The following is a 15,568-nucleotide window of genomic DNA, read 5'->3' on the forward strand; positions in this document are numbered from 1 at the left end:
TTCTTCGATGCAATCGACCCACGTTGTCTTTTGTTAAAGAGGATAAAAGGAGACGAGTTTGGAGAATGAGAGAAAGACGGTGTGGAACGGATTAGAAAAGTATTAGAAAGAGAGAGAGAAAGAGAGAGAATTAGATGCAACAGAAGAGTGCAAACCGGTCTCGACCATCTAAACGTGGGAGGAACGTGAAACTAGGAAGAGAGAGTCACGATTAGACAGAGAAAGAGAAAAAAAAAGAGAAATAGAGAGAGAGAGAGAGAGAGAGAGAGAGAGAGAGAGAGAGAGAGAGAGAGAGAGAGAGAGAGAGAGAATGGGTCGAAGAGAAGAAAGATACAGTGTTACCTGGTGTTGGACTAGAAACGTATAGTTAAAGCTAGCATATGTCGAGGAAGGGAAAAAAATTGACGCCACAAAACCGCCATAGGTTTCTATTCTTGGATAACCCAAGGAAAAGTTAAGGAACATGATAGTTAGTTGAACAGAGAAATAGGATTTAAATATAGCGATGGTTTTAAAAACGTTCGAATTTGATCAAACGTATGATTGAAAATATTTTTTGTAATGTTCGTTTTTTCTTTTCACATGGATATGTAAAATGAATAGAACGATATTCGATTGTACGTATATTAAAAATTTGATAATATATATATATATATTTGTTTAATATTGTCTATAAATAATTTATGATATAAAAGTTTGTAATAAAATCTATAGAAAGAAATGTAATAATAATCTTGTTCGTATATTTTTAATTTAAGTTATTAATAATGTACTATCAATATATTTTATTTCGAAAATAACTTGGCATGACAGTATTATTATTATCTTTCCTTGAATATTATTTTTCAAAGAGGATATCTGGTTCAAAGAAAATCTATAAGTAATACGTAACGTTATTATCGTAACGAAAAAAAAAAAAGAAATGTAATTCCATAAATACGATATCGAGAATAATGATAAGAAGAGATTTTTCTTATCTCATTTTCGAAAGTTTCCAAGGGGAAAGTTTGGCGAAGTAAAATCTTATATTTTCACGAAAGCTATTCGCATACGAGCGGAACTAGTTGTTAGTACATAGTTGCTAATGTAAAAATAGCTGATCCGTATTCAAGCTCAGCACTGACCATCCTCTACCGTATTTAGTAACGTGTCTAAAGCATTCAAGGATCAAGTATAAATGAAACTTGTTATTTAATTACATTCGCGTGATTTCTTTCTTTCAATGATCGATACGGGATAAATCTTTTTTTATATTGAATTTATAAAGCGTCTCTTTTTAAATATGTAATATAAGTATTTTCATTTCATTTTTTTTTATACGATTAATCAAATGACAATAACATAGTTGAAGTATAACAATTGTAATCAAAAAATTCATATTCAATTTAGAGCAAATGAAAACAAAAAGATAGAGAGAAAGAGAGATAAAAAATATTTCGTTTTATATATTAAAAAATTCGTGTTAATAGTGTAAACTTGAAGATTATTAAAAAATATTATTATAAATGTATATACAAAAACGAGTTTGAATTAAATTTTTCTTTTTAATAATTATTAAAAAAAAAAAAAAAATAAATGAATGAATAAACAAATAAAAAAAATAAAAATACGATGTAATCTAATACATACACATTCTACTAATTACTATATAGAGAATATATAGAGTTGAAAGTGTTATCAGTCTGATTAGAAATGTAAAACCTATTGAGTGCGTTGCGACGCCGACGATTTTAGAATTTAACTTCAGAAAGACATGGTTGGTGGCAGCATCGAGCAAGACTAACAACTAACACAAGAGATTCATCTTCTCTCGCTTTTTCCCCCGATCGAGACACGACTAGAATGTTAGATTTTGCTTTACCAACGGAGAGAAGTTTAGAATCGTATTAGAGAGATGATTAAACAGATGGTGCCATTGTGTCTAATATCTAGTAAGAAGTTTCCCTCTGTTTGCATAAATCAACTAACTCTGCAAGTATAATTGAAGATCATTATAAATTATTAATACACATTCAGTTTGTATTAATCTAACAACGATTAGAAATCCTTAAAAATCGCATATAGATTTCTTTTCAAGAGAAATCAATTCTCTACTTAATCCGAACGAAAATGATTGGAATTTTCGATAAAAAGAAAGAATGAAAAAAAAGAAGAATAAAGATATAAAAGAAAAAGATAACTAATTATAATTACAAAGAACGAAATAATTTGAATAAAAAAGAGAACAAAGAAATAAATAAATAGAAGTATAAAAAGGATACTTCTGATCTTTCCTCCTTCGAAGGAAAAAGAAAAGAAATAAAGAAAAAAAAAAAGGAAAGTCATATAAACGTGCAAGGAACAAGATAATCGATGATCTTGTTTCTTTCGATTGATATTTTTGTCGAACAATAAAATGTTCGAAGAGAACAAATTTGTGTTCGATCACAACTCGAACCCATCAGTAGGTGAACCGAGACACGGCAAGCGAATAGGGAAAGCCCTGGTAGCTTCGTCTGTCGGCATGGCAACAGCTCCGCGCGTCCCGGCGTCGGGACGCTCGATACTAGACGACGACGACGACGACGACGATAACGACGACGACGACGATAACGACGACGTCGTCGAGGACGAGGACGTCGACGAGGACAACAACGACGACAACGTCGACGTCGACGAGGACGAGGACGAGGACGAGGACGACGACGACGACGACGACGACAACGACGATGATGACGAGGACGAGGACGAGGACGACAACTACGACGACTACGACGACGACGACGACGACGACGACGCCCAAATCCAAAGAGGGTTGAAAACAACCTACACGCGACACTGACTAACTCGTCACATGTAAATCGTATAACACACGAATACACAAATTTGTGCATGCTATTTTAAATGGCTTTCAGAAACTTACAAAGGGGAGATGTCTTAGTATTAGAAAAGGGCTTCGCAAATTCCCATTCTAATTTTCTTTGTTGTTTCGTGTAATGAATATAATTAATAAATAACAATCGAGAGAAAGATCGATGATCAGGATTAAAGAAAATAATATATATTATCGAAAGTTCATTGAATCGTTTGATAAATTTTTAATAAAAGTTAAACGCGGTATATTTATAGACGTAGAGATTTTATTAATGATTTTTTTAATGTAAAGGATTGAAAGTTATGAATTTGTGTCTTTTTATTTGTATGCAATTGAATATTTTATTGTATGAAATACGATATTAAAATTTCGATTGAATTGTTTGATAATTTCAAATATATATCATCTAAATGCTAAGCGTGGTTTTCCAATAGAAGATATTAGAAATAAAAAATTATAAATAAGAAGATCTAATAAAAAAGTAGAAATAATCGTTAAATGATTTTTATCATTTATATAACAATTTCCGACTTTCTCTTCGAATGTGACAATAATTCTGTTTCATCTTATCTTATTTTTACGATCAGCTTTTCAAACATAATGGATAGATCCATTTTATCTCTATATCCTTTGATAGAATAACGAGTTGTAGTATTTCCATGGGAATACAAAGTCCAGAAATATGTAGAAGAAATAGGATATATGTGAAAGCATAGGAGAATGCCAAAGTCTCAAGATAATGTATAGGGGTGGTGCTCGATAGTCGGCTTTACTACCCTTGGCAGTGAAACAAATGCATTTCTAAGACATCCTGTTATGTATTATAATACCATGAGAGAGATATTCGTTCGTGATTTATTACAAATAAAAAAAGAAGAACATTGAAAAAGAAATCTTGTTAAAAAATTTATCAATTTTATCGACTTTACGGAATATTTGTTTTTCCATTTCATTTTAAATGAAATTAAACAAAGCATAGAATAGTGACGAAGAAATTATTCTCAGTTGTCATAAAATTTTACCGCTGTTGATCGTCTGAGTTGTTCGTCTCGTTATCAGGGCTTACTCTCGATAAGGAAAAAGAAAAAGAAAAAGAAAAAAAAAAGAAAGAAAAAAGATGAAAAATCAATATTTGCACGAAAGAGAGAAGAAAAATAGTGAATTGTTTCGTGTGAGATAAATCACAATCCTTCAAAGTATCTTATTATATTACTAATTGAATTTCTTAAATTAATAATATTTCTTTAAAAATATCTTCATATATATATATATATATATATATATGTATATCTTTTTTTATCTTCTATCTTTACAAAAAAAGAAGTTAACTATACAAACGTGTTCGAATTTTTTTTCGTTGTTTCACTGTGACGATTTAACTATCGATCATAGAAAAAAAAAAGAAAGAAAGAAAAAATAAAACAAAACAAAAAAAAAGAAGAAGAAATTAGACAAGAAAACCTCTTTTCTCTTCAGATAATCCATTTAATCCAAACAACCTTAGGATGGCTTTTAGACACGTCCAAGAGGAAAACGTTCAACAGTTCTGGCCTAATGCCAAGACCTCTCCTCACCTCTCTCTTTCTCTCTCTTTATCTATCTTTCTCTCTCTCTCTCAACTACTCGAGGTTTGAGTAGTTCGTAATTGCGTATTGTCCCTCCCTACACCTCCCCACCCACATTGGTCTATCTCTTTTTCTATTCTTTTCTAGACGACCGCAGTGAAACGTCGTTGAAATACGTCGATACGCATTGCCGAAATGATTTCGTTTGGTTCATTGAACTCTTCTCTATCTTCCTTGTTTGATTTAGAAGGAAAAAAAAAAAGAAAGAAAAGAAAAGAAAAAAGGAAAGTATTTACAAATTTAAATGACTTATGAAAAACAATCGGAGTACTATTCTTCTTTATCTTCTCTCTTTTTCTCAGTATATATATATATATATATATACTATCTCTTCTCTCTCTCTTTTTTTAATCAACTTCACCTGCCATACATTGTACCTACACAGATAGTAACATGATTGGCTTTGCGTTGTGGGAAAAAAAGAAGAGGTAACTTTTTTGTGTGCGAGTTCTCGTCAACGCGAGGTGGTGATTTGCGAATACGGAACAGAAGAAGAGAGAAAGAAAAAAAAGAAAGAGAGAGAGAGAGAAAGAGGGAGGGAGAGCGAGAAACATCGGATGGTATCAAAAGAGATACGGGGGTAGAGAGTATGAGGGAGAAAGAGAAAGACAGATAGACAGCTTTTCTCACCCCTTTAAAAAGCGACAGCTTTTCATTGGACGCGGCGAAGCGTACATACATACATTCCCATGGCGTGAAGAAAAAGAGAAGAGCAGACAAATTCGATTTTTCCACGATGGCGGAAGATGCAGTGAGAATTCGAGGAGTTTAAGCGAAAATTTACCCCGACGATTTTCTTCCCATACAAAAAATATTCTTTACTCTTTTATATATTACATATGTGTGTATATATATATATATATATATATATATATATATATATATATATATATATGTATGTATGATTTTATTGTTTATATTATTTATACAGAGAATATAATTCGTATCATTCGTTACTTCTAATTGTATTATAACAATAACAATAAGAATTAGATATTGATACGATTTAACTAATTTTTTATAAAAATTTACTCATCTATTTTTGTATGATCAAAATTATGAAAAACAAAGAAAAACGATAATGATATTTATTTAATGTAAGATTGAATCGTTTCTATCTCTATCTAGCAATGTTCTTTTTCTTTCCTTTTTTTTTTTTGGAAGAAAATTATGTTTTCAAACTCTGAAAGAAGTTAGACCGTAAAAGAAGGAGTATTTGTCGGATAAATTTCATCGAGGCCATTAGGAACGAAATCGAAGCGAGTGGAAACTACTACCGAGATGCCTTCCGTGGCCAATGAAAACCGGTTTTTGAACGCGTCGAGCACCATCATGTATGTATATATATATATATATGTTTTTTTGTATATATGTATATATATATATATATATATGTATATACCAATGTCGCAATGAACGAAGGAAGGAATCGATTTTTCTTACAATTAGATAAAAGTTCACATGCACGAGTCTTTGCATGTGCAATCTAAGCTGTCTAACGTTTACAGATTTCGAGATAGAAAGAAATAGAGAAAGAGAAGGAGATAGATAGATAGATAGAGAGATAGAGATAGAAAGAAATATGTAATAAGTATAAATAGTATTGGTCTAGCGTAATAGATCATTCGTTTTCTCCTATGCAATAATCTCGAGGATGCTAATATAGAAAGATGATATGTCGTTGTCCTTTATTATCTTTTCAAAGGACGTAATATCCTAGTGAAAATTACAAGAGAAAGTCGAATTTTTATATTACGCGATGAAAAGAACATATAAGATTATCGATCTTAGAAAGTGATCGATAGTGATTTAACATATTCTTTATCAAATCTATTTAAATTTATCTTGATTTTGGTCCAAGAGTAAAATTTATTTTCAAACTTGTGATCTAGAATGTTTCTATGAATTAATTTATATTTTATCAATGTAAAGTACAGCAGAGATACTTATTGTTAGTTTACTAATTAAAATTGCATCTACTAATTAGCAAGTTACATAGGTTAGAGAACTACGAGTGCACTTCCGAAAAAAGAAAAAAAGAAAAAAAAGAAAAAAAGAGAAATGAGGTTGATTATTCTCTTTCATATTTCATTTTCTTTCTCTTTCACAATATAACAAGTAATTGATGAATAAATTAAGAAAGAAAGCCCTTTTATCTCCTAATGTTTTATATATATCAAATTTATTATTCGATACTGCATATTTAAAAAATGATTGATATATCCATTAACAACACGAATATTGTATCTTTCCGTTCATAAACTTATAAACATAAAAGAAAAAAAGAAAAGAAGAAAAAAGAAACAAAACAAAAAATAATAATAATAATACATTATCTTCCCTTTAGCGACTTGTCCTTAACCCTCACACAGGTGTGTTTTCTTTTCTTTCTTTTTCTCGGGGTGAGTCATGCGAACTGAACGAGAACCGCATCAAGAGAGAAAGAGAGAGACAGAGACAGAGACAGAGACAGAGACAGAGGCAGAGGCAGAGAGAGAGAGAGAGAGAGAGAGAGAGAGGATGGGAGAGGGAGGCAAACTCGAGTTGCACCCTTAGTGGTGACACACATCCACCCTCCAGTAGCACGCAACATCATGCTAATTAATAACAGCATGCCGTGTAACTGCCCAACCACCCTGATTCATCCCCCAATTCATTCACTCTCTCTCTCTCTCTCTCTTCTCAATTCTCTTTTACGATAAAAGTCACAAAAGACATCGGTTGGATATATTGGCAAGGAAATGAAGAGGGTTGCAAGACCACACCCTTTCTTTTTTCGTTCTCTCTCTCTCTTTCCCTCACTTACTATTTCTTTTTCTTTACACACGTTAGAAGGGTGTGAAAACAATGTCACAGTGACATTGAGGTGTGAAAGAGGAATATTCTCATTCTCTATCTCTCTTTCTCTTTCACTTGAGAAATATACTCAAGTACCTTCTTCTTCTCGAAACCCTTCCCTCTCTCCCTCTCTCTCGAAAGCTCTCCTCTCTTAAAAGTATCCAGAAGGGTGTCGATGTATCGTCCCAATCGCGTATTTTTCACCGAGTATCGACGAAAAAAAAGAGAGAAGGATTCGAAGTTTCTAACACTCCTTTTACTGGGCGATTATTCTGGGATCCTTGCCAGCTCTAGTGCGAAGATTCAAGGATTTCTGCCTTTCTTTCTTTCTCTCTTTTTTCTCTGTTAAGATCGGATAGAAGAGCACACGGAGAGACGACAGCTAAGCTTTCGCAAACTCGCTAAATCCGGATTAGGATGTTACGTTGAAGTATGAATGAAATCGAAACGAGTTCAATGCATGAGAAAAATACTTTTATTTTTTTATCTATAAGACCGTTGCAACTGTTGCAACTGAAAACGATTTTCTTTCTTTTCTTTTCTTTTTTTTTCATGAGAAGGAGTATTAAAAGAAAAAAAATTTCACTTCATAATTAGACCGAAAATGTTAAAACTTTGAAATTAAATTTATTCTTTTTCTATTTAACAAATGATACGATTGGAAAAAGTTATAGTATTGATTATTGCTAGTATAATTGTATTATATTAATCATAAGTTATACTCGATGTATAAGAAATATGAAAAACACTTTGGAAACGAAGTAACGAATCATTTTGTTATGACAAAATAAAATAAAATTAACAAAATACACATAGACATATAGGTATTTATGTATGTATATATAAATGTGTATGACTTGGTACTAAGTTACGTGACTACGTTATAGAAGGTTAAAAAGAGAAAGAAAATAGAAGGGAGAGGAAAGGTTTTAACGAAGATTTAAGATTTAACGAGAGCCTTAGGTATTTATCCCGACCTACGATACCACCTACGCCCTTTTCCTTCCTCTAGCGATCTTATTTACGATCGCATAAAATTCTTCAGAAGATCTGAGAAGATCGTTTAAAAAAAGTGGTGAGTATAGTAGTAGTAACGTAGGAGAAGGATAAAGATATAGTAACGAGACACGTGTAATGTAACTGAGAAAGAGAAAAAGAAAGAGAGAGAGAGAGAGGGGTATAGTCGATTAAACGAATTTATATCGTACCATGAATAACAAGACGCATCTTGGATAATAAATTACGTGCTCTTATTTTTGGAATGTCGAGTTCATCTTTATCTCAGAGATATTGCGACAAACCGAAGATAACGAACTTAAATCATGTATATGAACTTTTAAAATCGTACATTTTATTTATAGAAAAATGAATATTTGTTTTTTATATAGCATTTATCGTTTTTAAACGTCAAAATATTACATTTTTGTTCATCCATTTAAAAGATACATTTGTTTAATCGATCAATATTTTTTTTCTATAAAAATCTCTAGTTTCTTTCGATCAGCTGTTTTCTGTCATAAACGTTCAAACTCTTCTTGAAGATTTGGAAAATTAAATTATATCGACTTATTCATTAAAAACAAAAGGGAAAGAAAAAAGAAAAGATAGTCTAAATTTTTTAATTTCTCTAAAAAAAAAAAAAAACCTTCGTAAATAATTTAAATAATTTCATAAAAATAAATAGCTCGAGCAGATGTGCGAATCAGATTAAAGGGCAGGTTTCTTTTTTTTAAGTTTGCCGACTTTATAAGCCATAGGTTGTAGAGGGTTGTACTCAACTGGGTTGGGAGTACTCAACAGAATTCTTTTTTCCCGAAGGGAGAGTGCAACGATGGGAGTGTACTTAGAAATTCTCTATTGCGTTGGCATTGATCGTGAATGTGCCATATGTGCTATGAATGACGAGGGTTAACGAACGAACACTTCTTGGCTAAGCAATAGAGATCAATCTTTGGAGCAACGAGTGTTAGAAACTAAGTAAGATAAGTATAAGCTAAAGTAACAATAAGTTTAACAAAATTGAAAATTATTTTACAAGGAGTATTATTTTATTAAATATATAAATTATATCTAATGTCATCACGTTTAATATAAAAATTTGGGACAGGTTTTAAAATAAATTAATAGAATTGAAAATGTGTGACCTTATAAAGAATATCGAATTGAAAAATTATATAAATAATAATATTAATAAAGTCGATTATAATCTTTGAAGCAATTATTAAAATATTGTAAAAAAAAAAAAAAAAAAGAAAAAACAAACAAACAAATTAATGAAATTAAAAATGATTTTACAAAGAATATTAAATTAATAAAAATAAAATAGATAATATTTATATAATATAATCATAATTAATTATTCTTTGAAAAGGAAATATCAAAATTATTTTATTGTAAAGTAAAATAAATTCATGAGAATTACAAATAATGAAATTCTCTTTCTCTCTCTCTCTCACACACACACACATATATATAATATATATAATATTTAATTTTATTATTATTTTGTTAATCGAATGCAACAAAGAACGTCTACTCCAAACTTTCTACTTTTCTTTTTTCGTCATGGTATGGACGTGACAAAACGGAAGAGTAGAAGTTGCTTTTTCTCGCGGTGACGAACAACGTTGCACGTCAGGTAAGCATATCCGGGAAGTTTGGGCCATTGAACCATGTTACTGATGAACACAATGAGTGATAGAAGCTTGCAAGTAACGAGACCGGTTCGTTTGCCTCGATTATCGATTTTCTTTCTTACTCTTAATAACACTACTTCTTTCTCTTTACAATACATGTATATATGTATACATATATACTATATTTAGAAAATCAATATTATTATCAATAATAATTACTGACAGAAAAAATAGCTGCGATTAGAACGTCGCATAATTTTTGCCATATTAGTATTCGAAAAAAAAATCTTTTACACTCATCAAATTTAACATATTACCTATTAGATAAATAAAAAAAGAAAAAGAAAAAAATTTATAATATATGATAATCGATAAAAATTGATACAAAATAATATTAATATAAAATATATCGTTAAAGAAATAAATTTTCTTTTGGAGAGAATTTCATTCTCATCGAAAAAAGAATTAAATCTAACGATTTAACTATTAAATCAATAAAAATAAAATCCACTTAATTTAATATAAATATTAGACAGACAAGTTAATAGATAATTCATTCGATCAGAGAGTAAGTCATTGGGAAAGAATGATATCAGTGTAAAATACTCGTGTATCTGTTTATGTATACATACATACATACGTATGTAAGTACTTACAACGATCAGTACATGTATCGATTTAACGATTCGCTATGCGAACTATTCGAAGGGAGTGAAAGTCTAACTGTTGAATGTGAGCTTCGTGATAGTGACGATGGCGCGAAGGTTGCGCGATATTTCAAAGCCTTTACGAATTGCGAAACGTTCTTGCAAACCTAATCGTATGTTCAATACCGAACTGTTAATCCCAAGAAGATGAATATGTCCTGATGCATCAGTTACCTTTCAGAAAAAAAAGAAAAAAAAAAAACAGGAGAAACAAATTGATCTATCTCTTATTAATTAACAAATGAAAGAAATGAATAAATCGTTTCTAGTCAATTCATTTCTAAATCAATTCATTCAATTCATAGTCAAAAATAAAATTCGATTAGCGAATTAATGGATTGATTTAATAGATTACAATCAAAATCTCCTATAAGATAATTTAATATATCACAGAAAATATTTCTCATCGATCAAGTTCGTGCAACGAATTTAAAAAATCGATAATAATAGAGAGATACTATATAAATTGCTATATTATAAATCATCTTTTTTCTTATATTTTTTTTTTCCCTAGAGGATAATCCTAAAAGAAGGAAAGACAAAAGCTTATCATTTCGAAGGATAGAAGAGTAGAAAATGATGAAGAAAGAAATGGCGACGCAGGAGGTGCCATCAAGAAGAAGAAGAAGAAGAACAAGAACAAGAAGAAGAAGAAGAACAAGAAGAACCAGAAGAAGAAGAAGAAAAAAGAAGAAGAATAAAAGGGATAATTCAACGACTCGCAGCCGGTTTTCCATAGCAGCCTATAACGAAACTTTTACTAGGTACGATGAACCAGAAGGATGACTCATGATTCTCCCCCTCCAATCATGATTGCAATGATGAAGAAGAAGAAGAAGAAGAAGAAGAGGAGGAGAAGGACGTTGGTAAGGAGTAGTAGTAGTAGTAGTAGTAGTAGCAGTAGTAGTAGTATAGTAATAGTAGTAGAAGAGGAGGAAGTTCGATGGTAAAGAAGAAGGAGCAAGGACATTAGTCCTGGCGATCTTAAGGTAAAGCGCCTACGCAATGTCCTTTCTGTATCTAGAAGGAAGAAAAGAGAGAGAGAGAGACAGAGAGGATGAGGGGGAGGGATAATAAAAAGAAGATGAAGAAGAAGAAGAAGAAGAAGAAGTGAGAGGAGCCTAGTCTTACTTATTATACGTCTGTTGGCTAGTGCGATTTATAGTGAGTGTTTCTCCTAGCATTGTCGTTCTAGAAAGTCAGAAGATGCATTATAGCTTAAAGCAAATCCTACTTCTTCATTTTGATGTAAGTTACGACATTGTTGTCTCTCTCTTTCTTTCATTCCATTCAATTTTAACATATTCTTATATCTGACCTTCTTTCTTTTTTTTTTTGTTTTTGTTTGGACAGATAACATGAGATTTGACACATTTGATCTGTTCAAATATAATTAAGAAGAAAGTCAGATATTATAAATATGTCAAAGTTGAACGAAATGAGATAATAGTTGAAATGTTGACATTTTGAAATTTTAATTTCTCGGCGATCGATCTACTATCACGTTCAGATATCCTTTTACTTATTGCTTCTAGCAAATTTATTCTATGAAGACAACTTAATTGCAATCCACACGTGTTTTAATTTCCGCCGTTTTCAAGAATAAATGATTCTGTTATCCTGTTAGGGGACTAATAACAATCTAGCTTTTTTAGTTTATTTCTTAGCTTACCTCTGCTAGCGGCTCTTCTTTAGTGACGTCTCCATTCTTGGGTGTTTCCTCACGAGTCGGCTTGCTCTTGTCCTTCTTGCTGAAGCTGATCGACCTGAGGGACCACTTTTTCCTCATCTATGAACAACGAGGAAGCGTCATTATATAACGTAATACTAGATCAAATCGTTTCTATTAAACATTTTTTGTTTTAATTTGATTTCTATATACGTGTGTGCGCGTGTGTGTTGGAAAGAAATTGTTCAGTATAAAAATACATGAGTATTTATCTAGTTCATCCAGTTATAATATTACTGCAAATTTTGAATATTAAGTATTAATCAATTCAACTGGGTATTTTATTTTATTTTTTAAGTCGACATTTATCTATTTAGTTTTTTCTTATAATCGAATATACATGTATATTGAGTTAATTTTTACACGAATATTGTTTTCTTCTTATTTATTATAAATCCAGCTATCAATGTATTAAATTTATTTTAATTATTTAAATTAATGTGTAATGGCCAACACACCTTATCTTTTTTTTTAGGTTCCTTGCTGTCTGGTGAAGCAACAGTGTTGGGACTGGCTGGATTGCCTTCCGTAGGCGTTGTAACCTCCGCACCTTCTGCTGAAGGTTCGCCAGACGATTCTTGCTTCGTATCCTCCGACTTTACTTCTTCGGATTCCTGCTATAAATAATAAAATTATAAATTAATTTAATAAGATACATCGTAACAATACAGATTATAGCGATTCGACTATAAATAAAGGATGCAGCAACACGTGATTAACATGTAAATGTTATCGTTAACATGATTTTACATCGTTTCAAGGATCATTTTTACATTGTAAATAATAGATCGATGTGTAATGTTTGTGAATGAATTTTTTCTTTGTCTGTCTCTATTTCTTTCTTTCTCTCTCTTTCTCTGTTGAATATACATTGTCCACGTCAAAACGAAAAGTTTCAAAATTTGAAGTAAAATAAAGTTGAAAGGAAAGAAAAGAGATGGAGAGTGTATTCTCGTTGGAATAAAGCAGCTGCTCTGCTGTGGCTTGAACCAACACGTCGTCGTGCAGGATGAAACCGCGAAAATCTCGGATTACGGAGAACGATAAGTGGTTCTCAACTTGAATTTCTGATAAATAAATAAGGATTTCGTACGTTTAATCTAAATATGAAACGTATCGATTATTAAATATAAAAGTAAACTTAAATAAATGTTATAGTATTATATAATAACGTAAAAATTAAAATTAAAATTATATATATATATATATTCACATATATTGTATTACAATATAATATTTATCTCCTTCTTATTATTTATTATCGAACGAGGAAGAAAACTGAATGAAATTTATTATAATTATTCGTCAAAGAAATAGACGAAGAAGGTAATCTCTAAATATTTGTGATAAAAGTAAAAAAAAAAGAAAGGAAACAAAGATAAAAAATAAAAATAAAAAAAAATAAGAAAAAAGAGAGAAAGAGAATCATGAAAATTTTAGATAAAAAAATCCCATGAATATTTTTTCTATCATTTGGAGGATACATAAAAGGAAGGAAAATAAAGAAAAAGAGAGTTCTACTGAGCTGTTTTTCCTTTTTACGAGGAGACAACACAGTCATCGCCTTGGGCACATTATATTATGTAAATAACGAGTTATTTTCGTTCGTCGTAGACGCGGAAACGTGACAGGTCCGTCTGGGACGATGTGTCTTTGGTATTGTGTAAGGTGTTAAATTGTACGAAGAGTAGAAAGAGAATAATGTAGATTGTAGGCGATGTAACTTTTCACGTATTTATATACTACATATGTATCTATCCTATGTGTACATAGTACTACATCGTACATAGAGAGAGATAGAGAGAGATAGAGAGAGAAAGATGCATTTAGCAGTCCGTTGCACGTCTTCTTTTTTCTATTTCCTTGTATACGCGTGTAATAGTCTTAGAATGAACGTGTCACATTCATTTAAATAAGGCGCCACTGACACAACTATGTTTTTCTTTTTTTTTCCTTTTTTTTCTATTTTTTCCTTTTCTTTCTTTCTTTTTTTTTTACATAGACTCACGTATACATATATGAGACACGAATTGAATTGCGAAGAAGAAAATGAGCTACGTGTAGGCGCCACTTAATATAAAATATCCTACGATGTAATGTTCTAATTGTTAACTCGTATTATTCATACTCGATTGTCAAATATATTTATTATAATTATTAGAAAAATTCTTGCATAACATATCTTCATATTAAAATCGATTTACAAAATTTTATATGGTTGTATATGATATAATGATATTATTATTATGTCTGTGTGGAATAGAAAAGCAATTACATAAGGTAATTTTAAAAACGAAATAAAAATTTTTGATGAGAAACAATACAACATACATGGAGGATATTACTTTTTAATTCGATATTATTTTACACAATGATCGTAAACAGGAAACTGAGAAGGACGTTTCAAGGACCGATCTCGTGTTTTGCTATTAGAATGCAACGAATTTCAATCGAGTGAATCGTAAAAAACTCTCTCGCTCGAGTTCGAGATAACTTTCTGGAATTCGACTCCTTCGAAATAATATACAACACGCGATTCGAATATATATATATATATATATATATATATATAACATAAAAAACAATAAAAAAAAATAAGCAAAGAAAAGAAAATTAAAAGCCGGCACCTTTTGTGGAAAGCGAATATCGTGCGGATAATCACGTTTTCGTGAGTCTCGCGTATACGAACGAAAAGAAGTTTGAGAAGTAACACGATATTCGTCGAAAATTATTCAATCTTTTTAAATTCCTTCATTTTTTAATTTCTTTTTGTTGTTATTTATGTTTGTTCTTTTTTTTTCAAAATTTCAACTTATTCCATTTCTCTCTCCCTCTGTCTCGTGTGCCAGTGTTAATTATAATATAATCTTTATATAATAATTTTACATAATTTCTTAAATATCTTTCTCACCTCAGTGTTAAAATTTGATGAGGAGCGAGGTTGGAAAATATGTAATGAAATACGTTTCATGTGTTGTAAACGTTATAGTAAACGAAAATTGAAAGGAATTCGGGTTAGACGCGAGCGAGTTTAATTAGCGAAAGCGAACGACCGAGTCCGCGGGTCTCTCCGTTTAATTAATAGAACTAGTTTCTCTTGGAATGCGATGAGAGAAAGATGTGACTCATAAGTGGATAACACACGATGATCGTCATGAGCTACCGACAAATTTCTTCTA

The 15,568-nt window shown here is 31.1% G+C and overlaps 1 protein-coding gene across 3 annotated transcripts in view; it reads right to left on the reverse strand.

Moving 5' to 3' along the window:
• The window catches only part of LOC127067583 (A-kinase anchor protein 200-like), a 44,739-nt gene that overhangs the window by 13,906 nt on the left and 15,265 nt on the right, over nucleotides 1-15,568 (reverse strand). For 2 of the 3 annotated variants that reach the window (XM_051002668.1, XM_051002667.1), the window contains 2 exons: nucleotides 12,848-13,006; nucleotides 12,333-12,449 (listed from right to left, as the gene is read on the reverse strand). In XM_051002668.1, coding sequence (XP_050858625.1) covers nucleotides 12,333-12,449; nucleotides 12,848-13,006 — 276 coding nt within the window. The remainder of the gene's footprint in view (nucleotides 1-12,332; nucleotides 12,450-12,847; nucleotides 13,007-15,568) is intronic. The other variant, XM_051002669.1, reaches the window with a different exon arrangement.

The sequence above is a fragment of the Vespula vulgaris genome, chromosome 11 (assembly GCF_905475345.1).
Source record: "Vespula vulgaris chromosome 11, iyVesVulg1.1, whole genome shotgun sequence".
NCBI classification, from domain to species: domain Eukaryota; kingdom Metazoa; phylum Arthropoda; class Insecta; order Hymenoptera; family Vespidae; genus Vespula; species Vespula vulgaris.